The sequence below is a fragment of the Sarcophilus harrisii genome, chromosome 1 (genome assembly GCF_902635505.1).
Source record: "Sarcophilus harrisii chromosome 1, mSarHar1.11, whole genome shotgun sequence".
In the NCBI taxonomy this organism is placed as follows: Eukaryota; Metazoa; Chordata; class Mammalia; order Dasyuromorphia; family Dasyuridae; genus Sarcophilus; species Sarcophilus harrisii.
Window position 1 is genome coordinate 298640558 of NC_045426.1, and position 25188 is coordinate 298665745.

The following is a 25188-nucleotide window of genomic DNA, read 5'->3' on the forward strand; positions in this document are numbered from 1 at the left end:
CCTCTAATCTCTTAGACTCAAGGAACTAGGAAGCTTACAAGCTGTCAATAGAGATTAAAACTTCCCAGGGATCTAACGTTCCTACTTTCTATTTGGACTTAGGCTTAGAATCTGCCTAACTTAAGAGGGCCCCAAATTATGAAAAAGACTGGCCAAGTAAAGTTCCTGGCTGGCCGAAGAGAAAGCTTGAAGAAAGAAAAATAATACCAGAAAAAATGTCTTCATCACAAGGGTGTGAGATTCATTAAAGAGCCAGAGTAGACAGAATCACATTCCCTAGATCTCAGGTCAGGAAGAAGATTCTGATGAAAGAATGGTGATATCACCATTCATCCAGATTCCCAAATTTGAGTCTTTTAACTCTTCCCTCACCTTTACACTTTAAATGAGTTCAGTTATCAAGGTCTGTTAATTTTATTTCCACAATTTCTCTTATATGAATATCCCTATATCCTCCTTGTAACTCCCTTAGGAGTCACTATCTTCATAAACTCTCATCACTACCCATTCTAGATTATTCAATAACATTGAAAAAGTCTTTCTACCTTCACTTTCTTCCACTTCAAATTATCCTTTATATCATAGCCAGAATGATCTTTTTCTATACATAGATGTTACTCCTCAAAAATAATTACTGCTTACAAAGTTCAAATTTGCTTTGTCTCATGTTCAAAGCTCTCCCTAATCAACCAGCCTTTTTTATTCTAGACTATGATTGCATTTTATTCCTCTGTACATTTTACTCATCAAAAAGAGGACTATTTGCTTCTCCAAGAAATAATATTCTATTGTCTGCTTTTCAAGCTGTATCTTATACCTATAATTTCCTCTGTATTTGTCAAATCTTGTCCATCCTTAAAAGCACAATTCAGTTGTGGTATTCAATAAAGTATTCCTTGATTCTTGATCAGAAATATCCTTTCTACTCAAGATGTCGGAAAGTATTTAGATTGCAATTTTCCATTATGTTTATTGTACATTGCAATCTATAAGTCAGTCAACAAGCATTTTTTAAGCACTTAATCTAACAAGTCCTATGGTAGGCACCTTACACATACAAGGATAGACAAAAATCACTGTCTTTGCTTTTAGACAGCTCACATACTAAATAGATAAGACAACATAAAAAAAAAAAAAAAAAACTAGTTTGTATTCTTACAGTAATAGAAGGCACTCAGAGGGAAAGCACTAATAGCCAGGGGGCACCAGAAAAGGCCTCTTGCCAGAGGTGAGGTTCAAGCTTTGTCTTAAAGGAGGCTAGAGAAACCCCCAAATGACAGAAGTGAGGAGAGACAGTTCTAGATGTGATAGAGCAAGGAGAGAGACTGTCTCATCTGAGAACTAGTAAATATGCCAAAGGTATCATTTCAAAGAATTTTCAGAGGGAAGTAAAGTATAAGACTGGAAAAGCAGACTATAACCAGTTTGCAAAGGGCTTCACAAAACCAAACAGAAGCTGTTATATTTTGATCCTGATGGTAGTAGGGAGTCACATTAGTTTGTTAGTAGAAAGTTAACACAGTCAGATTTGCATTTTAGAAAAATCAGTTTGACAACTAAGTGAAGAATGAGTTAGAATAGGGAAAGACTTGAGTCAGAAAGGCCAAGCAAAAATTGTCTTAACTTTTTACCCCAGGAGGGCAAAATGCACGTCTTATTTAAATTTCCCAGAGCCTAGCAGAGAGCACAGACAGCAGTTTAATAAAAAGTATTTAATCTAGTCCCTTTGTTTTGCTAAGGAAAAAAACAAAGTCCTAGTGGGGTTGAATAATTTGTTACAACACATAACAAACAAGACTAGAATTTTTGTTTGCAGCTCTACAATCTCTCCTAATCTGCACAAGAATTTGCCTGTTTTAAGGGAGGGCTAGAGCACAAATAGGAAGGATTTCTCTTCACTTGATCGATACAAAATGTTTGCTCTGGATCCAGAAATGAAGCTTTAGCTTTGCTTCCCTATCTAGTATCGGTTCCTACGAGGTATGAGAACAAACAAATATGTTTACAAACCACACAGATGCTGAAAAATCTTGGGTCTATGTTGTTTCAAAACAAATAAAATTCCATAATTTCCAAAAAAGAGGGTGAATCAGGGACATAGAGAGAGAAAATGAATCAGGGGTACACACACATTGAGCAATAGCTTTTAATAAGAACCTATGGGAAACCTATTCTGTACTATTAGAGGCAAGGTGACATTGTGGGAAGAGTCAGGACAGATCTGGGTTCAAATCTTGCCTTACAAATTATGTAAAAAAGAGTGAGTCACTTAACCACTATAAATCTCAGTTTCCTCACCAGTATAATGGAGATAACAATACCTGTAATACTTGCTTCATCGCATTGCTGTGAAGATCAAATGAAATAAAGTGTACAAAGCACATTACAAACCAGGAAGTACTGTATAAAGGTCAACTACTGTTATCATCATTACTATTTTTAATAATAATAATAATAAAGAAGGCATATGGAAGATATTAAACAGGATCTAGTCCCTGTCCTTATAGAGCTCACAACCTAGAAAAGGAAATGAGACAAATTAATATGAAAGGACAATTCACAATACAAGGCAATGTTTTTAATAGATGGCAGATGAACTTATGTAGACTTGCTTTTTATGTAGCAAGTACTTAATAAAAATTTTTTAAAGCAACTAAAATGATCTTAATAGCAAAAATATCATTTCAAAAAAGGAAAACCATACAGGGAAAAATCTAGCCAACTGAATAGATCTTGTTGATCTAAATAGTATATGCTCAGCTAGCTATGTAGTTAAATACCAAAAATTTACCAGCCTACACAAATATTTGCTAACTTGGCTGATGTCAGTGAACCAACTAAAGCAAAAAACAGTCATTTCTACCATCTCTATGAAAGCTGTCAAGCCCTTTAGATGTTGTCTAAGGCCAATTTCAACACTACCTTGAGCAAAATCTTCCGTGAAGAAAGACTAGCACCAGCAGAGGGTGACAAGGAGGTTTGGGGTTTGTTTCTTCTATTTCTAGAAATAACAGAATTTTCTCTTTCCAAGTCCCACTCCCCCATCCATCTTCCTCAGCAACCTGCCATTCACTCCAGGTTTAAGATTATCCACCATGGTCTAGCTGAAAATTTCTAGAAGTCTCTTTAAAACAGAAAGGACTATACCAGAAAAAAGGGGAAAGTGGAGGCAAAATGAGAGAAATTACATCTCAGGAAGAGGCAAAGAAAACCTATTATAACTGAGGGAAAGAAAGGAAGATGATGAATATTGTGTGAATCTTACTCTCATCAGATTTGGCTCAAAGAAAATATTACACATATTTGGTTTCACTGAGAAACTTCTCATTATAAAAAAGCATGAGGAAAAAGAGGAAAGGGGAAGGGATAGGCTAATTAGAAGGGAAAACAGAAATAGTAGGGGAAAGGTATAAGAAAGGGAGAGGGACTCTAAAGGGGGAAGGCTGCTTGAGGCAAGTAGTACTCATAAGTAAAATAGTGAGAAGGAGGGAAAGGGGAAAAGGAAAGAGAAAAGTATAATTCAGAGTTAATTAAGATGGCAGGAAATACAGAATTGTTGGTTTTAACCACAAATGTGAATGAGATAAACTCTCCCATAAAGCATAAGCAGATAGTAGACTGGATTAAAAGTCAGAATCCCACAATATGTTGTTTATAAAAAAAAATGCATATTATATAAAAACTTATAAACAAGCAGAGCAATACATACAGAGTAAAAATAAAAGGCTAAAGCAGAATCTATTATGCTTTAGGTAAAGTAAAAAAAAGCAGGGGTAGCCATCCTTATCTCAGATCAAGCAAAAGTAAAAATTGATCTAATTAAAAGAGATAAGGCAGGAAACTATATCTTGCTAAAGGGTACCGTAGATAATGAAGCAATATCAATATTAAACATATATGCACCAAGTGGTGTAGCATCTAAATTCCTAAAGAAGTTAAGAGAGTTACAAGAAGAAATAGACAGCAAAATTATAACAGTGGGAGATCTCAACCTTACGCTCTCAGAACTAGATAAATCAAACCACAAAACAAATAAGAAAGAAGTCAAAGAGGCAAATAGAATACTAGAAAAGGTAGGTATGATAGTTGTTTGGAGAAAATCAAATGGAGACAAAAAGGCGTACACTTTCTTCTCAGCAGTTCATGGAATCTTTATGAAAATTGATCATATATTAGGACACAAAGACTCCAAAATCAAATGCAGAAAGGCAGAAATAGTAAATGCATTTTTTTCAGATCATAATGCAATAAAAATTACATTCAATAAAAAGCCAGAGGAAAATAGATCAAAAAGTAATTTGAAACTAAATAATCTCATACTAAAGAATGAATAGGTGAAACACATCTATGATAGACACAATCAATGATTTCATCCAAGAGAATGACAATAATGAGATAATAAGCCAAAATTTGTGGGATACAGCCAAAGCAGTAATATGGGAAATTATATATCTCTAGATGCTTACTTGCATAAAATAGAGAAAGAGATCAATTAACTGGACTTGCAACTAAAAAAAGCTAGAAAAAGAACAAATTAACCCCCCCAATCAAATCCCAAACTTGAAATTCTAAAAATAAAAGAAGAGCTCAATAAAATTGAAAGTAAAAAAAAAAAAACTATTGAATTAATAAATAAAATTAAAACTTGGTTTTATATAAAAAAAGAAACAAAATAGATAACTTTTAGTTAATTTGATTACAAAAAAGAAAGAGGAAAATCAAATTGTTAGTCTCATAAATGAAAAGGGAGAACTTTCCACCAAGGAAGAGGAAATTGGAGCAATAATTAGGAGTTACTTTGCCCAACTTTATGCCAATAAATTTGACAACATAAGTGAAATGGAGGAATATCTACAAAAATATCGATTTCCCAGATTAACAGAAGAGGAAATAAATTACTTAAATAGTCCCATTTTAGAAAAAAAAAATAGAACAAGCTATTAATCAACTCCCTAAGAAAAAAATCCCCAGGACAAGATGGATTTACATGTGAATTCTACCAAACATTTAAAGAACAATTAACTCCAATAGTATGTAAAGTATTTGAAAAAAAATAGGGAATGAAGGATTCCTACCAAATTCCTTTTATAACATGGACTTGGTACTGATACCTAAACCAGGTAGGATGAAAACAGAGAAAAAAAGTGTAGACCAATCTCCCTAATGAATATTGATGCAAAAATCTTAAATAAAATATTAGCAAAGAGATGACAAAAAAAAAGCATCCTCAAGATAATACACCATGACCAAGTAGAATTTATACCAGGAGTGCAGGGCTGGTTCACTATTAGGAAAACTATTAGCATAACTGACTATATCAATAATCAAATTAACAAAAATCATATGATTATCTCAATTGAGGCAGAAAAAGTAGTTGATAAAATCTAACATTCATTCCTATTAAAAACACTAGAGAGCATTGGAATAAATGGACTTTCCATTAAAACAGTCAGTAGTATCTATTTAAAGCATCATATGTAATGGGGATAAACTGGAACCATTCCCAATAAGATCAGGGGTGAAACAAGGTTGTCCACTATCACCATTACTATTCAATATTTTATCAGAAATGCTAGCATTGGCAATAAGAGGGGAAAAGAGACATTAAAGGAATTAGAGTAGGTAATGAGAAAACCAAATTATCACTCTTTATAGATGATATGATGGTAGAGAACCCTAGAGAATCAACTAAAAAACTATTAGAAGTAATCCATAACTTTAGCAAAATTGCAGGATACAAAATAAATCCACACAAATCATCAGCATTTTTATACACCATTAACAAAATCCAACAGCAAGAGATACAAAGAGAAATTCTATTTAAAATAACTGTCGATAGGATAAAATATCTGGGAATCTATCTGCCAAGAGAGGGTCAGGAACTATATGAGCAAAACTACAAAACACTTTCCACACAAATAAAGTCAGATCTAAACAATTGGAAAAATATTAAGTGCTCCTGGATAGGTCAAGCAAATATAATAAAGATGAAAATACTACCTAACTAATCTATCTATTTAGTGCTATACCAATCAGATTCCCAAAAAACTATTTTAATGACTTAGAAAAAATAAGAACAAAATTCATCTGTAAGAACAAAAGGTCAAGACTTTCAAGGGAACTAATGGAAAAAAAAAAAAATCAAATGAAGGTGGCCTAGTTGTACCAGATCTAAAACTATATTATAAAGCAGCAGTCATCAAAACCATTTGGTATTGGCTAAGAAATAGACTAGTCAAAATAGTCCATAATTATAGCAATCTAGTGTTTGACAAACCCAACAATCCCAACTTTTGGGATAAGAACTCACTATTTGACAAAAACTTCTGGAAAAATTGGAAACTAGTATGGCAGAAACTAGGCATTGACCTAACACTATAGACCAATATAAGTCAAAATGGGTTCATGATCTATACATAAAGAATGATATTATAAACAAATTAGAAGAACATAGGATAGTTTACCTCTGAGATCTGTAGAGGAGGAAGGAATTTATGACCAAAGAAGAACTAGAGATCATTATTGATCACAAAGTAGATAATTTTGATAATATTAAGTTAAAAAAAGATTTTGTACAAATAAAACTAAGATTAGAAGGGAAGAAATAAACTGGGAAAACATTTTTACATTCAAAGGTTCTGATAAAGGCTTCATTTCCAAAATATATAGAGAACTGACTCAAATTTATAACATTTCAAGCTATTCTCCAATTGATAAATGGTCAAAGGATCTATGAACAGACAATTTTCAGATGAAGAAATTGAAATTATTTGTAGTAATATGAAAAGGTGCTCTAATTTACTATTGATCAGAGAAATGCAAATTAAGACAACTCTGAGATACACCTGTCAAATTGGCTGAGATGACATGAAATAATAATGACCAATATTGGAGGGGATGTGGGAAAACTGGGACACTGATACATTGGAACTGTGAACTGATCCAACCATTCTATAGAGCAATCTGGAATTATGTTCAAAAAGTTATCAAATTATGCATACCCTTTGATCCAGATATGTTTCTACTGGGATTATATACCAAAGAGGTCTTAAAGGAAGGAAAGGCACCCACATGTACAAAAAAAAAATTTTTTTAATATAGCTTTTTATTTATAAGATATATGCATGGGTAATTTTTCAGCATTGACAATTGCCAAACCTTTTGTTCCAACTTTTTCCCTCCTTCCCCCGACCCCTTCCCCCAGATGGCAGGCTGATCAATACATGTTAAATATATTAAAGTATATGTTAAATACAATATATGTATACATGTCCATACAGTTATTTTGCTGTACAAAAAGAATCAGACTTTGAAATAGTGTACAATTAGCCTGTGAAGGAAATCAAAAATGCAGACAGACAAAAATAGAGGGATTGGGAATTCTATGTAGTGGTTCATATTCATCTCTCAGAGTTCTTTCACTGGGTGTAGCTGGTTCAATTCATTACATGTGCAAAAATTTTTGTTTGTGGCAGTCCTTTTTGTAGTGGCAAGAAACTGGAAACTGAGTGGATGTCCACCAATTGGAGAATGGCTGAATAAATAATGATATATGAATGTTATGGAATATTATTTTTCTGTAAGAAATGACCAGTAGGATGATATCAGAGAGGCTTGGAGAGACTTACATGAACTGATGCTAAGTGAAATGAGCAGAACCAGGAGATCATTATATACAGCAATAGCAAGACTATATGAAGATCAAATTTGATGAACATGGCTCTCTTCAACAATGAGATGATTCAAACCAATGCCACTTGTTCAGTGATGAAGAGAGCCATCTACACCCACAGAGAGGATCATGGGAACTGAGTATGGAACACAACTTAGCATTCTCACTCTCTTTGTTGTTTGCTTGATTTTGTTTTCTCAGTTTTTTCTTCTTTTTGATCCAATTTTTCTTGTGCAGCAAGATAACTATAAATATGTATACATATATTTGATTTAACATATATTTTAACATATTTAACATGTATTGAACTACCTCTATCTAGAGGAGGGGGGTGAGGGGAAAATCTGGAACAAAAGTTCGCAAGGGTCAGTGTTGAAAAATTACCCATGCATATGTTTAGCAAATAAAAAACTTTAATTAAAAAAAAAAAAAAGAAAAAGAAAAAAATTTACAGAGATGAAATGGGAACATTTCCTAGTCCTGCACATTCTGGTCTCTGCTGGCCAGGGTTAGGCACTGAGAACCTCATTCTTTCAAAATAATACCACGAAAGCAATGGGGAGTGAAAGGAGAGGAGAAGAGAAAGGAATGAAAAAAACCAACATGAATTCTACTTTACATTCTGTCACTACACTCAAGAGGAACAAGAGAATTCTCTTATTTTAATCCTCAATGGTGTCAGCTCTCATTAAATCCCATTCCCTCTTCAGTTTTCCTGAATTTGTTGGCCAAGAGAAAATAATTTATCCTAAAGGTACCCAGTCAGAGGATGAAATTTCAAGTTCTGCTTCTCTTTGCACCACCCACCATCAATTCTTCATTAATCAAAAACTTATGGCTTGTAAACAATATATATTTTTTATTTTATCACTGTATTTGTCCCATGTAAAGACTTTATTCACAAGGCGATAGATTCATTCTTCCATTACCCAGCACATATGTGCTTGTAGATCTCTAAAGTGATAATGGAAAGAATCAAAATACACACACACACTCCTTGCTAAATAAATTCTCTAAGGGCTCATTTCCTCAGAAGAACCAATCTCCAGGCTAGAGTTCTGAAAACAAGAATTTCCAGGTCCCTCCTCCCTCTTGACCCCATGATATCTTAGTTGAGAGATTTCTTTTAAAAAAAATTTTTTTCACCACCAAAGAGCATTTCTTCCTCCCATTTAAACTGGCCACACATTAGAATGATCAATTCTACACAAAACCAATGACTCAGCCCCATATCAACCCAGGCCAAGCCCAAGTGCATCTCAGCATCTAGAAAACTGTTCTCACAACAAAATCGCCATGGCTGGTCACAAATAATGCTTCTTCATTTATAGGAAAATGTAGTTCCCCTTCAACCCACAGAGGAGAGAAGACAGTGCATTGTCTTTCCTGCCTCAATTCATACTACTGTCTTGGAAATCATGACATCCTGACCATACTGACATGATCCCCCTAAGGCTCAAGAAGAGTCATACCCATTTCTCCTCCCCCCACCCACCACCCCCCATACTTTCCTTTTTCTTCACACACACACACACACACGCCTTTTTCTTCATACTTACAGGATCGTTGATTGTTTCTGAGAAGAGAGGTGACTGATCTGAGAAGCAGGACAGTATCAACTGAATCAGTACCAGGATGAAGTAAATGTAGAAAATGACATCGCGAAATATATCAACTCTATCACTCTGAACACAAGAGGAGAAAAGGTAAGACACATTCAACTTTCAGAACTTCTTCTCTGAGGGTACTAAAAAAAAAAAATGGAGGGAGGATAATATATAGGTAAGAATAGAACCTGGAACATACCAACTCTGATCTTATCAACCCCAACCAAAAAATGTCCAGCTTGGGAAAATAAAGTCCTTCCAATGGCATCTAGCCACTCCATAAGATATATTCTATTTTCTCTACTCTTTTTACCAGCACAAAAATGGTCTGCCAGGTAAAAACAGAAATTTAAAGTTTGGCAACTATATAAAGAATTCTGCTCTGGAATGTGGGTCTATTTGAAGAGTAAGGAAAACTCACAAAAATACAGTGTGATACAATGGATTGAAAACTAGCCAGGAAAACTTATATTCAAGTCCCACTTCTAATCCATACTGACTATATTACCTTAGGCAAGTCTTTTAATTTCTCAGGGTCCTAGACAGTTCTCTAATTTGCAAAACATGATTCAATCTGTTTTGACAGAAGGAATTCCATAATGGGTAATCCCTAAAGCAAAGTAATTGTAAGTCCATTTCCCAAACTCTTAAAATTATAAATAACTTCACAGAAAGAGAGCTAGTTCTGCTTAACTCTTTAAGGACTATACTTTGCTTTATTTGTTATTTATATTATTATTATTTATTTCTTTAAAATGAGCTGAGGCTTAGTCCTTTCCACTTAAAGCATTTTTAAAGGACTATTTTTTTTTAAACCCTTGGGCACACACTTGGAAACATGTAAACACATCTTCTCATCTCAGAGACAAAACAAGAATTTGCCATACAAAGGTTATTCTAGGACAGGTTTTTACTACCCAGGGGAGAGGGTTGCCTCCCTGCTTGCTCCCATGCTAAAGAAAATGGGATGATGACCTATCTTATTGTTTACAATTAATTGGTTGGTCTACAAAGTACTCTCTATCATTTCTTTGTTTACCAAATCCTTGCTCTCAGAGGGCAAATGATGTTTATTAAAACTATTCAGATCCACACTCAATACAATAACAAGAACATGAAATTCTGGTGCCTTTCATGGGTGGGATAATCCTCAAGGACAGAAGGGACAAAGAAACTATTTACCTCTCTTAAGGCATGCAGTACTTTGGATCGAAAGACAATGCCAGCACATAACAGGGTGAGGAGCCAAAAAATGAGCATGACCCCTGAGGACTGGACTCCTTTCTTTCTCTCGCACTGAATTAAAAAGGTAGCTAGCAACTGGAAAAGAAATGAACACAAAACAGACACATACGCAGAAAGGAAACTATTAGGAAGATGACATGTTTGTCAGACCCCTCAAGAGTCTGAGTGCTTAACAATCTAAGAGAACCAAAACAGGTTCCACTCTGGCCACCAATATTTCCCAACTGTTTATCAACAATGCATTTTTACTAGTAAACAAAAAATTATAACTACTGAATATCTTTATTTCTTAAAAGAAAAAAAAACCCTATAAAAACTGTTTAAAAAAAAAAAAAGATTCTACCTTCTCTTCTAATTTGGGTTCTTTCATCTCCTCAAATCATGAGGCCCTACTTGTAAGTCACAGAATGGACACTACACAAGAAAGAGTGGTCTGCAGCAAAGAATTTATTATACTTTGGCCAGTCTGTAGGACTTTAGCCTGAGAAACTGACCTGAATGGAGATTCAGAGATACTGGTCTTATGGTGGTTTCTTCAACACAAAAATCTATTTCTCAACTTTTAACATTTCTAAGGTATACCCAGTATTTAGTTTACCTGTCACTGAATAAGTGCCTATTGATAAACAATGATGAGAATTAAGCTTCATTTTGCTTAACTCTTTTGAGGGATCATACTTTGTTTTGTTAAGATGACATTTTTTAAAAAGTGAACAAGGGTTCAATCTTTTCTATGTTAAATATTTTTTAACAGTCTTCAAACTATTTCCCAAGAGTTAGATGAAAAAATATCAAGAGTATATTAGGGAATACAATAGGTCATTCAGCTAAATGTGTACACCATTCTAATCCAAGGCCAAAAGCAAGATATTATATCTTACAAATAATATTGATAAGACATAAAACAATATAACAATGATAAGAATATAAATATCATAATGACAAGAAGACTTTTCAGTTTACAAAGGGCTTTATGTGTATGTGAATTTGTGTATGTATACAAATGTTTGTCTTATCTGATCTTCATAATAACCCTATGAAGCAACCAGATTATGGGAATTAAATGAGATAATGTATATAAAAAGCTTTGCAAATCCAAAGTGCTGAATAAATGTTAGCTATAAAGTACATTTCCTTCTCTATAAAATAAAAGGGTAAGACTAGATCATTTTTAAAATTTCTTCCAACTCTACAATTCTGTGACTCCATGCAAATCTTAGTGCCTATGATGAATTGCAATTCTATTATGAAGTTATTTTCTCCTTTCAAAAGACAATTTTTAACATGCAAACTCAGAATTCTATATAGATGGCTCAGTAAAAAGAGCATTAGACTTGAAGTCTGAAAGACTCAAGTTTGAATCCTTCCTCAAACATTAAATTAGCTCTATCTCCTTGAGCAAGACATTTAATTTCTATTTGTCTCAGCTTCCTCATCTATAAAATGGGGATAATAAATAAATAATGAAATATAATGAGGATCCTCATGTCCTGAGATGAGGATCAAGTAGTAGAGTATTTGTACATCATTTTGCAAACCTGAAAGCACAACATAAATTCTGTTATTTATCATAGCTCTTATGATTGCTATTCTATCCCAGTGCCATAGGTCTTCCCCAAACCACAAACTTATGTGCTCTAAGTTTATTACTGAGAAGATATACAGAGCATCCAAATATACCAATATAGTATGACTTGAAAATAAGAAATGTTCCTGTCATAATGACTTGTCACCCATCAGCATCAAGAATTCAAATACTCATATTCAAAAACCAACTGGCTACCCCTAAGTTTAGCACCAAGAATAATAGAGCAACTGGAATGAAGGCACCAAATCAAATCATCTAAATGTCAATGAGGATGTTTTGGAAGCAGTTTATGATTGCATGGGGTCACTGTCATGTGGCAGAATGATTCCTATGAATCAGGCTAGGTAAAGCCCCAAGATTCTATGATATTAAGCAGTTCCCAGGAGATAGTAATAGATATCTGTTATTCCACTCTAAAACTGCAAGTTACTCCTACCAACCATTGAGAATATGATCAATTATCCTTGGCAATAAATCCAATAAATCCCTGAGTTCAGGGAGAATATAATGGTTACAGAATTAAAAATAGGACTTTCTCACTACCCTAATACACATTTAGAGGTTATGTGTGGAAGGATGAAATTAGTCTGTCTGACAGATTTGCCCAATTCTCAACCATTTCTGCTCCTTTCCCCACAGTAAGATGAATTCCAGTGACATCTAGGCTATTATGCCAAGAGTAGATATTCAATAGAAAAAGGCTCAAAATGAATAGGGTAAGGAGGACCTAGAGTGAGAGAGTAAGATACAAGAAAACAAAGAGACAACATTTGTTATTCAAGCCAGAAAAAATTCTCTTTCTCCCTAAAATCATGTTTCTTACCCAACAAGGACCAACACAAGACAGTTCATACTTGCCATTGTTATGCCCAAGAGTGTAGGGCTGACTAGAAACACAGGAGCCCGGTAAATGCTCTGACTTCTTTCCCAGAAAGAGTAGAATAGATCTGCCCAGCAGACTATCCATAGCAAAAAGCCCAAGGCCTGGAATAGAAACACATATTTTATATTATTAAAGGATTCCTTAAAGGATAGTAGAGATGGAGATGGTAATCAGAATCCAGTCAATTCACAAAAGATTATTATCCACATTAATTAAGAACAAAGAAAGGGAAGAAGAATGGGTAAGGGGAAGAATATTGGCAGATATGTATCTAATTAGTTAGGAAGCTCAATTTTCTCGTTCCATATTACCATAGCATATTTGCTTTGCATTCCCGAGACAGCAAGAAAAGACTGACCCAAAATATTTAAAAGGGTGTGACTAGGAGAGCCTAGACACCTTAAGGTTAAAAGATAAGGTCTTTGCTCTCTTTCTAGGACAATATCTTGAAGAAGGGAAGATATCCCCACTAATTTATTAAGATGAGTATTGAAATATCCTTGAAGATAGTGATAACATCACTCTGCTGGGTTGCAGACAATACTCTTTGGTTGGTGTATTTATACATTTTGCTGATAACCATTTGATTGAGTCATTGCTATTGCAAATCTAAAGCTTAGGACGAGGGTCTATTCTAGTAACAGGATCAGTCAGATCTCCCATTAGGACTGAGTCCTTCCTGCTGATTTTCAATACAAGAGTTATTCAGAAACTTCCCTTCATTTTAATTTATTGTTGAAAACCTTTTATAATCCACTGTTCCTCACTGAGAACAAACCAGTGAAAAGAACTGTGTTGTCCTTTAATGAGCTGACCTTGTGGGGCTTCAGCAGCACCAGTCTTAACACCTATTTCCATTGAAGAAACAGACATAGAAGGTTTAGAAAGCTCTTCAGGACATATAGATATACCATGGAAGGTATTTTTTTCCTTAAATAATTCTTTAAGTTATTTTCTGGTCATCTTTTTTTTTAAAGCCATGTGCCAAAACAAAAAAATTCCATCTACCATTCAAATGCTGTTGGCCCCAAAGAAGAAAAGCACTAATGCACTACCCTCTTTCCTTGGAGAAGTGGTGGGCTACAAGTGTGGAGTGTTGCATAAGATATCTTACTTCTTCATCTTAGTTTGTTTGGCTTCCTTCAAGAATCAAGTCTAATCCCACCTTTTTTAGAGGATGCCTTTCCCAGTCCCCCAGTTACTAATCCCTCCTCTATCAGATTACATTCATCTACTTTGTATAAAGTTCATGTGAATCCATTATTTATATGTCATCTTCCCCATCAGAATGAATGCTCTTTGAGGGCAAGAATTGCTTTTTGCTTTCTTTGTATCCCCAGTATTTAAGATAGAACACTTAATAATTGCCCAATGACTGACTAAAGCTGTAAGAGGAGATGTTGGTTGGTTTTGTTTAACTTGCTTCTTTTGCTAGAGGATAGCTATCTAGGATTTGTGGATGATATATATGAAGAAATGACTGTAATACCAAAACAAAATACAACAATAAACTTAAAAACTATTATTTTTAAAATTCTAGCTATGTTAGGACTTTAGTTAGCCAAGTTTCAAATAAATGAAGTTTTATTACTCATAGAACAGAAGGAGCCAAATCCTTTCAAGAGTATGCTACTGATTTCAACTTGACTCTGTTTCTTCACCCCACTTCCACCCCTCACAAAACACACCCCACAACAAAAATCATGGTCACTTACAGTTTTGGCTTTGTTGAGATATGTCATTTGGATATAGCCTCTGTCGTGCCGACAGAGATAAACGAAGTAGAATAGGAAGCAAGTCCAGAGGTAAAAACAAGGCACCCATACCAGCACTGTGTTCTGAAAGCACTTGGTGAAATCTGGATTGTTAGTATACCAGGTGATATTCCAATCCTAGAGAGACAAAAAAAAAAAAAAGAGTTCTGTTAATGGAATCAAACAGGACACCAAGGCCCATACATAAAGCTTCAGTGGCTCCCTCTCAGCAGCTGGCCCAAATACCAGAGCCATCTGACACCTGGGGCAGAGACCACAAAGCAGGTCCAAGAAAAAGTAGCACAAAGTGCCACAGGGGCAGTTTTTTCCAAGATAAATTCTCTCTTTGGGGAAGAAAGAGGCAGAGGGAGGCAGAATGTAATGCAAGAAAAAGACTTCATCATCTTCAAGACCCAAAGCACTGTGAGTTAAGAGACCCCCAAGTCATTGCCCAAGGAGAAATCAACCTGGGCACAACACATCCCATATAATGAGTCAAAACTCAGAATAAGGTGGATACTAGTAAAGAGAAGGCTTGCTTAGAAAGCTTAAAAAGTGGGCTGCTAAAGGGGAAAAAAAAATCTGCCTTTTAGGTGTTTCCTATTTTAACTTAGTCTTTCCAACTAGGTACTAAGAATTCAATTATTTCCACCTGCTGAAAGAGTAGAAATATTGTCAGAATCCTCTAAATTTCAGCAAAGACCCTAATTATGCTGTCCTGGTTACAGGTTAGTGTCTACAAGATATTATGAGAAGGTCCACACACAATCTTAAGGGGAAAATAAGATTGAGGTGGGCAATGTTAATATGGAAGTATAAAAAGAGCTATGTCTTGCTTTTACATAACATAGAAAAATTCTTAGAGGGATGGCATACAAATTAGCATTTTTTATAACTATCAAATTTTAACATATGCCAGCAAGTCTTCTTTGGTAAGGGTTTTTTTAATATCTGTTTTTTAAATGAAATTCTAGAATTATAAAAACATAGAACATTAGAATTAGAAGGGACATAAATAAGAGTAAACATTTTTAAGGAGTCCGTTTAGAGTCACAAAATATTTAACATATGTTAGCTAAAGAAAAGGCTTTATAAGAGAAAGATCATTTAAATGGAATGGTTGTCTAGTAGTGTGATATAAAATATTTTAAAATATTTTTTTAAATAAAGGCAGGTTTGGGAAGTAAAAAGCTGATTAGGAATATGATATCTAAGAATGGAATTTGAATTTCTGGATCTATGGCTAGAAACAGAAAGGAATTCTCCTGGTCTGGGATGGAAGCCACCTTAAATAGGAGTTAGATGAAATTTATATAGCACTTCCTATATGCCAGGTATTGTGCTAAGTATTTTACCATTATAAGCTCATTTGATCCTTAACAACAACTCTTCAAAGCAGGTATCCTACAGATGAGGAAACAGATGTTAAGTGACTTATTCAGAGTCACACAACTAATATCTGAGGCTCTTGCCTCAGTTCTTGCTGACTGTAGGCCCCCACACCCTATGTATGCACTATCACCTAGCTAAAGTCTTACAAACCTGAACAAAAAGACTTTAAGCTAAAAAGAAAAGAGGAAAGAGAAAACTGCCTAGTCTAACTATCAAGCTATATGTATTGTCACTACAATGTAGGGACAAGAAGAACAGATTTCTTTAGTAAGTCAATGGTCAGTCCATAAGCATCATATATTAGAAGTTCTGAGTTGTAAGAGGCAGACGTTAGAGTCCATTGTTCCAAGCCCCTCATTCTACTAAGGATCAGGAAGCCTACATGATTTGCCACCAATCATGCAGCTGCTAAGTGTATAGAAGGAAGTAGGATGAGAGATACTCTACAAATGAGGTCACTTTGCTTATAGGTCTAGACTGTTACTTGATCAAAATTATTCCACCTGTGTTAAGCAGAACTAATTCTTGGGAGACAGGGAACCACCAGAATGTAAAATGTTATTTCTCCAGCACTATTTATTTATATACATACACACACATATTCATGTACTGCTTTATAGCATCAACAGAGAGCCTTTAAAAAAAAATACTAATATTTATTTTAAAAGCTTAAGCAAAGACTCAACCAGGAAGTCTCAAACCACAAAAAAAAACATAAGATTAATTTTCTCACCATGACCAAGAACTTTAAAAGTTTTAAGTAAATAATTACTCATTAAGATGAGCTACTAAACAGTTATGCTCTTATTCTGTGAAACTCGTTAGGTGTCCATAGGATGCCACCTTTGGGGTCCTCTAGCTACAGTTATTTCTACACTATCGCTAAAAGAAACTCTCTCTCCTAAGAATGTTCTCTTAAACTAGGAAAATGATACTAGAAAGGAAAGAGGAAGGAAATAATCATTTACATAGCACCTATAATGTGGCAGACACTGTACTAAATTGTTATCTCATTTGATCTTCACAACAAACTCTGCAAGATAGGTAGAAAACTGAGTCCAATAGAAATGAAGTGATTTGCCCTGTATCACATAGGTAATAAGTATCTGAGTTCAGATCTGAACAATCTTCCTGACTCAAGACCCAGCATTCTTACCTATTGCACAACCAACTACCTCTAAATCACCACAGGTATACAAAAGAATGTGGCTCACACTGAGATATACAACCTCAAACTGTGTGATAACTCACAGAATAATTCAAGCACATCACCACCAATACTGAGAATTCAATATAATTTCAGATTTTATTAATAATAGTTTGGATTTATATAGTACTTTAAGGTTTGCAAAATCTTTTACAAATATTACTTTAGTTGATGTTAACAACAGTCCTGAGAAGTAGGCACTATTACCCCGCTCATTTTGTAGATAAAGAAACTGAGGCACACAGACGCTAAATGATTTGCTTAGGGTCACATAGCTAAGTGTCAAAAACCACATCTGAATTTAAGAACTTAATGTCTTCATGACTCCAGACTCTATCTGCTTTGCCATATAGTATCTCTTTTTTTAATCTCCCATGGCCACTTAACCCCAATTGCCTCAGCAAAAAAAAAAAAAAAGTCATACATGTGCTTTGTCCAAGGTCTTTTATTTGGCAAAAAACAAATAAAACTGTGTCTCAAAAAGATGAAAGGAGGCAGCTAGATGGCACAGTGGATAGAGTTCTGGCCCTTGACTCAGGGGGACCTGAATTCAAGTCCTATTTCTGACACCACTTATCATGTGACTCTGGGCAAGTAATCTAACCCCAACTGCCTTGCAAAAAAATAAAAATAAATAAGGATGAAAGCCCAAAGACAGAAGGAATTCAATCATCTAATATTTACTAAGCATCTACTATGTGCAAAATTCAGTACTAGACAAGGGAGAAAATAGAAAAGACAAAAATGCAAATCCCTCCCAAGTCTCTGAAGCCTAGAGCAAGAAGGAATTCAATTTAACCTGGAAATACAACAGTAGGTAACCTTGGGTATCCATCCTCTCAGGGTTTTGTCCTTCACCTTCTTTGCTTATCCATTTATTTTGTTTTACTTGGTACTCTCATCAGCTTCCAGGGATTAAATTATCACCTCTATTACTGATTATTCATTTTTCTAGTCCTGTCCTGTCTCCTAACCTCCAAACTCACATCTTCAGCTATTAGATATCTAAACTGAATGGCCCCTGGACATTTTAAACTTAACATATCTGGAATAAAACTCATTAGCTTTCCCTCAAAACTTACCTCTCTTTCTGAACTTCTCTATTGCTGATGAAGGACATCACTATTTCCCATTCACTCAAGCTGAGAATTTGATGTCAAGCTCAACACTTCATTCTCTCCCCATCCTCTACCTATTTTTTTGCTAAGTCCTATTCATTTTCCCTTTATGATCTCATATATGTATATTCATACACACACACACACACATATATACCCATAGACATACACACTGGATAAACTCCAGTGCTTCCCTACTATCTTCAGGATCAAATATAAAATCCTCTGCTTGGTGTTCAAAGCTCTTCATAACCCAGTCTTCTTCTTACATTTCAAATCTTCCTATGTCTTACTCCCCTATCCCCATACAAAAGTCCTCTGCAATCCAATAATACTGTTATTTGAATGGGACATTCAATCTTCCAACTGAGATTTTCACTTTTTCTCATACCTGGGATTTTCTCCCTTCTTATCACTTGACTTCTGGCTTCCTTTAAATCCTAGTTAAAATCCCACCCCTCTATAAGAAACTTTTCTCATTCCTCCTTAATTCCAATGCCTTCCCGCTGTTGATTATTTCCAATTTATTCTGTGCATAGCTACATAATAATAGTTTGCAGACTGTTTTCCCCCATTGGACTGAGATATATTTAAGAGCATGCCCTGTCTTTTGCCTTTCTTTATTTCTGGCATAAATGTTTAATAAATGTCTATTGTCTGCAAATAAGACTTTTATAAAAATCTAAAATTATAAAGTAGGTAAAATTTGTCTTTAATAGTCTTCTCCTTCCTCTTCTTTTTACTCATTTGCCACACCTCAGAACACTACCAACAGGCTATCTCTGACATGCCCCAGTTTCCCAAGGCTCCCTTGGGGCTCTCTCAACTCTAGGATAGTTTTTGATTTCTAAAGGCTTACACAATCTGGCTCCATCCTCCCTTCCCAGGCTGACTGTATGGAACTCCTCTCTGAGTATTCTAGTTCCAGCCAAATGACTTATTCATGTTCTACTCCCACCACCTTCCAATTCAGGTCTCACTGCCTCCCATGTCTATGTTATTGCATGGGCTGTCTACCAGGCCCAGAATGCACTTTTCTCCCCTCCACTTAACAGAATCCTTAGGTTACTTCAAAGTTCCTATTAAGTATGTCCCCCCAATTTCTCTATATTTTTTTTTTATTTAAATTAAAATAAGGCATTTCTCCCATTGAAAAGAAAACTCCTTAAGAACAGAAGCTTTGTATCCCTAGTGCTTAACATAGGACCTGGTATGTGGCAAGCAATTTATAAAGATTTGATGAAATGAATTGACCCCTCCTCCTAGTGCCTCATGTTCCAGAACTACCTGCCTTTCCTCCTCCATCTGGGGAAAAAAAAATCTCTTGTTCAAAGTCTCATCTTCTAGGCCTTGCTTGACTCCCAGCCAAACCAATCAACTTGTATTTCCCAATATAAACATTTTGTTGTTGTTCAGCCATTTCAGCTGCATTTGATTTTTCAGACCTAATATGAGGTTTTCTTGGAAAAGACACTGAAGTGGTATATACCATGTCTTTCTCCAATTCATTTTATAGATGAAGAAGTAAAGCAAACAGGGTCAAATAATTGAACTAGGGATCACACTGTGGGCAATACATCATACACACAGGGAAGCGTATGAGGCCTAAGTCAGATCTTCCTAATTAAAGGTCTTGTATTCTAGTTTCAGTGATGCAAGGCCTATTGTCCTAATATAAAAATGGTTTAATATAACTCCACCCAGAATACCATGTTTGCCCTTTCAGAGAGGCCTTTTGAAATCCATGCCTTAATTAGAAAAACAAAAGTTCTAGAATCTCAAGGGGAAAAAAAAAGTAAGAAAAAGTACGACTTGAGCAAGGTTTTCCCAGAGCTTAAATTCTATCAATTATAATTGGCAAAATTATTTGGTACTGTTAAAAAAAAAAATACAAGACAGCTAGGTGATGCATTGGAGTACTGGGCCTGGAGTCAGGAAGACTCATCTTCCTGAGTTCAAATTTGGCCTCAGTCACTATCTATGTGTGACCTCCTGAACAAGACACTTCAACCCTGTTTACCCCGGGATTCTCATGTGCAAAATAGGACGAGAAGGAAATGGCAAACCACTCAAGTACTCTTACCAAGAAAATTCCTAATGTTGTAATGACAACTAGGACACAACTAAAACAACCCAATAACAACAAAAAACACAAAAGTCACTAAATGGAATAAGACTACAATAGCATGAAGCAGACATCATTAAAAGCAGCAGCAGCAGCAGGTTTGTTAAGCCTCAAAATATTAATCATTAGGGGCTCCTTTTTTGGCAAGAATTTCTGAGAAAACTTTCTAGTTTTCTTTCTTTCTAGAAGTCGAGAGAAATTGGCTATAAACTAATATTTTATGCCACATACTACAATAAACTTGTAATGGATAAACAACCTGAATATAAAATTTGATGAAATCGAGATCAGATACCTTTCACAACTGTGGCTAGAAGAATTCTTTACTAAATAAGAGAAGAATAAGAAAAAAACCATTTTCCCTCACAGGCTAAATGTACAATATTTCAGAGTCCGATTCTTTTTGTACAGCAAAATAACAGCAAAAATAGGTCATGTATACTTATTGTGTATCTAATTTATACTTTAATATATTATCTACTGGTCATCCTGCCATCTAGGGGAGGGGGTGGAGGAAGTAGGGGAAAAATTGGAACAAAAGGTTTGGCAATTTTCAGTGCTGTAAAATTACCCATACATATAATTTGTAAATAAAAAGCTATTAAAAAAAAAAGAAAAAAAATTATGGAAGATAAAATAATTTTGACAACTTCAAAAATTATTGTATGAATAAAAACTATGCAGATAGAATAAGAGGAGAAAATGTACAAAGGGGGAAAATTTGCACCTAAAATCACTGATAAAACTGTGAGATCCAAGATATATAGGTAATTGACATGTAATTAGTAATTAAAGGATAGAAACAAACAATAAAAAAGTTTTCAAAACAATTGCAAAAAAATCAATGATTCCATCAAAATATACTCAAAACTTCTAAGAATAAAAGAAATGCAGATTGAAGTCAACTCTGAGGTTGTCTTTACAAATCCCTACTTTGTAAACTGGCAAAGAGGTCAAAGAAAGGAAACATCAATGTCGGTAGAGGGATCCAAAGAACCTAATACACTGCTGGTGGAGCTACAAAGTGACCAAACAACATCTTGAACATTTTGAAATTATGGAAGAAAAATGTGATTCTTACCTATACAATACTTTAACCCTGAAATCCCACTACTAGGCACATATGCCAAGGAAATCAAAGAAAGAAGGCTCAATGTGCCAGAATATCCATAGCAAAGAAGGAGCCAAGAACTGGAACAAAGTGTCCAATACTGAGGAAGAAGTTTTCTTTTGTTTTAATTGTTTATGATATAATACAATTAAGAAATGATCAAGACAAAATCAGAGAAAATATGATAGGTATGAAATGATGAAAATCAAAATGAGTTAGCAAAGAGAACAATGTACACAATGATCACAATAATGTAAATGAAGACATAAAGAATCACTAAGAAGAAACAGGGTTCTAAGTAATGAAATGACTAGTGTCCTTATGAACAGATAAGAAAATTTCTTCATAGCAAAGAGGCTAGGGACTGAGAAGTGGGGAACATTAATATGGCACCTAATACATGCTTTATAAGTATTATCTAATCCTCACAACAACCTTGCAAGATGGGTAGTAGTATTATCTCCATTATACATTGGGGAAACTGAGGTAAAGAGATTAAGTGCCTTATCCAGGGTCACACAGCTAGTGACTAAGGCAAAAATTGAGAGAGGGTTGAAAAGAGTAAACATACAGATACACGATATCAATTTATATATTAAAAAAAATAAAAAGTAAATGTCATAACTCAAGCAAGAAAAATCTATGGCAGGCCAGCAGAGGAGAATGTCTGTCCCATGCTGTAATCCAACATCCTGATCTCTTCTTTTTAAATTTGTTTTTCAGTTGTGTCCCATCAGAAACAGCTCTACATCTTCCTTTCCTTTCCTTTGCACCGGTCTTCCCCTACGCCTGGAAAGTAGTACCTCTTCATCTCAGATCCTCTTCCTTTCTCTCAGCTCAAGCTCTACTTTTTGAAAGGGAAGGGAGAGGAGAAAAGGAGGTAAGAGGAATGAATGAAAGGGAGGGAGAAAGAGACAGAAGCAGAGAGAATATATGTGAAGATACATGCTGTCTTCTTTTTTGTCACATAAACTCCTTTAAAGCAGGAACTGGTTTTGTTTCTTTGTATTCCCAAATACTTCATACTGGAGTTCACAAGTCCTCAATTACTCCCTGGCTTTGGTATTTCTCACTACCTCCTTCGGGTTAAGGAGGATGAAAGGTAGACTTCAAGAAGCATCCCATACACCTTCCATTTTAGGAGGGTGCCCAGGGGTGGCCATTTCATCATTTTTCATCTGCTACAGGACTGCATCATGTCCCGAGGGCTGGGTGCCATCCTTCCCCCACTCTCTCATTTCCTTTTAGATGTGGGCTAACCACTATTACACTGTGAGCTCCATTAAGGCAGGGGACTATCTTTTGCCTTTCTATCTATCCTCAAAGCTTGGTGCAGTGCCTGGAACACAGTAGGCAATTTATGTTCAGTGACTGACATAAATACTTGTTGATGAATTGATTTATATCCCTTCAAGAAACAATAAAGAGGTAACTAATCATCATCCTTAGCCAAAAGTCAACTTCCTGCTGAGGCCTTTTACTTAGACTGATCTAAAAAAAAATCTACTCATGAATTTCTACTCATGCTTACTTCATGAGGCATAAAAAGGGCAGTGAGAGAGCAGAGTCTCTGAATACAAAACTGTGATTTGGTTAAGCTTCCTTTAAGGCTAGAAGTATATACCCCTATGGTTAAAACCCAAACAAAAAAATGAGATTTGAGCCCTATAGACAAAAATTCCCTTCATCTTGAATGACACTGATAGGAATAACATTCATATTACTCATGTCGTATTGAGCCACACCCACAGTTGTGTTGTGTTTCCTATATTAAGAAACTCTAGCAGCATTATTGTCCCCAATACCTACTGTATTTTTCTCCCTGGTCACTCTGGTTTATCTCTCAAATACAAGGGAACATTCTTTAGTTTATGGTGTGAGGGATAATTTGCCTACATTATGGGAACCTTTATTTAATTCAATTCAAATATTTACTGAGACCTATTATGTACAGATGTCCTGAAGGTGACAGTTACACAAATGACATTCTGAGAGTACTGTGTAAAAGCAAATAAAATCAGCAGTTTTGAAACAGAAAGCATGATGACAAATGGGGTCAGAACAGAGGAAGGAAGAAGGGTGGAGACTGAAAAGGGGGAAGCACCAAGTCCAGACTTGAACTTCTATTGCTGCCAAAAGAATTGGCTAGGGGCCACTGATTCCTTTATTGTACCCCCTGCTCTCAGTGTGAGTTTAAATATCTCCTGTGGCAAAGGGGAACCATTATTATCACTGTACTGTAGGAAGTGATAAAAGGGGCAATGTCATCAACCTTCAGTCCAACCTGTAAGAATTTAAGATGAGAGGGGTACTTGGTTCAAAGAAAAGGATATAAGTAGATAATAATCTTCAAGCATAGCAAGGCCTTTAAGGGAGAAGTGACCAGATGTTCTCCTTCTCCAAAAAAGGTCAAAATACAGCAAAATTTAGCCAAATATGGATTTTTTAAATGAAAAGTCTGAATTATTACAGACTGGGTTGGGAGGGAAGACCAACACATATACAATGTCATGTAATTAAATGTTATGTTGTATGATATGGATTGAGCTGGAGGGCTTTCTTAATAAGTTATTAAATGTTTATTCAAATATATAAAGTTTTGTTGCTTCAGTAGTGCCCTATTACCTTAACCACTGCTACATCTTATTTGTTCCCTTCTCCCCAATCTATCCCATCTATATTATACACTGTTGCCAAACTAAGACAAATATTTCATCAATCCCCTACTCAGGAATCTACAAAGGCTGCACTAGAGTTATCCCTTCCACACTGTGACTTTCCCCATTGCAATTACCACAGTTATCATAGGTCAGTATGAGAAATTGAATGGGAATTTGGGGGGAGTTTTGCAGAAGATGCAAGTGACACGTGAAGGCCAGCAGGTATCACAGAAAAAGTTTGGAAACTTAAAAATGCATAAAATGTATGTACATATACATATATATATAATATTGTATAATGTCAGAATATTTTATCTTTTAATACCATAATAATTCAGACTTCTTTTTTGGGGACAAAGGTAGGGCAAAAAAAATTTTACACAGATTTTCCAGATCGTAGGGGTCACTCCCTAATCCCAAAAGACTATATAACTATTAATCATGTGACTTCCCTGGCCAAAACTTCTCACTGGCCATCACTCCCTCCAACCTTCATTAGAAGAATCTCCTTAATCAGGACTTACCTTCCCCACAATGTTCTCTTGTTGATGGCCGATTCATTCTCCAGTTCAATCAAGCTCATTTCCTAATTGCATGTCTTTCAATCTCTCACATTCCCTACCCACAAACTGCATACTTATTTCCATGATCAAATTTTCTCATGATTTTGTCTCTGAATACTTTTCCATGAAACTCCATCTTATTCAAATCTTACCCATCTTTAAGCTCCAGTTCTATCTCCTCAGGGAGCTTTTTAGATTTTACCTTTCAGGCCTTAATGACCTCCTCCTGAAAAACTGAATTTTATGCTGTCTTTTAATTATTC

General features: G+C 35.3%; 1 protein-coding gene across 1 annotated transcript in view; it reads right to left on the reverse strand.

The window, feature by feature from the left end:
- The window catches only part of ABCC1 (ATP binding cassette subfamily C member 1), a 149313-nt gene that overhangs the window by 84532 nt on the left and 39593 nt on the right, over positions 1–25188 (reverse strand). The window contains exons 2-5 of the mRNA XM_031944179.1: positions 14711–14887; positions 12971–13096; positions 10462–10599; positions 9232–9357 (exon numbers count right to left, since the gene is read on the reverse strand). Of these exons, the coding sequence (XP_031800039.1) occupies positions 9232–9357; positions 10462–10599; positions 12971–13096; positions 14711–14887 (567 nt within the window). The remainder of the gene's footprint in view (positions 1–9231; positions 9358–10461; positions 10600–12970; positions 13097–14710; positions 14888–25188) is intronic.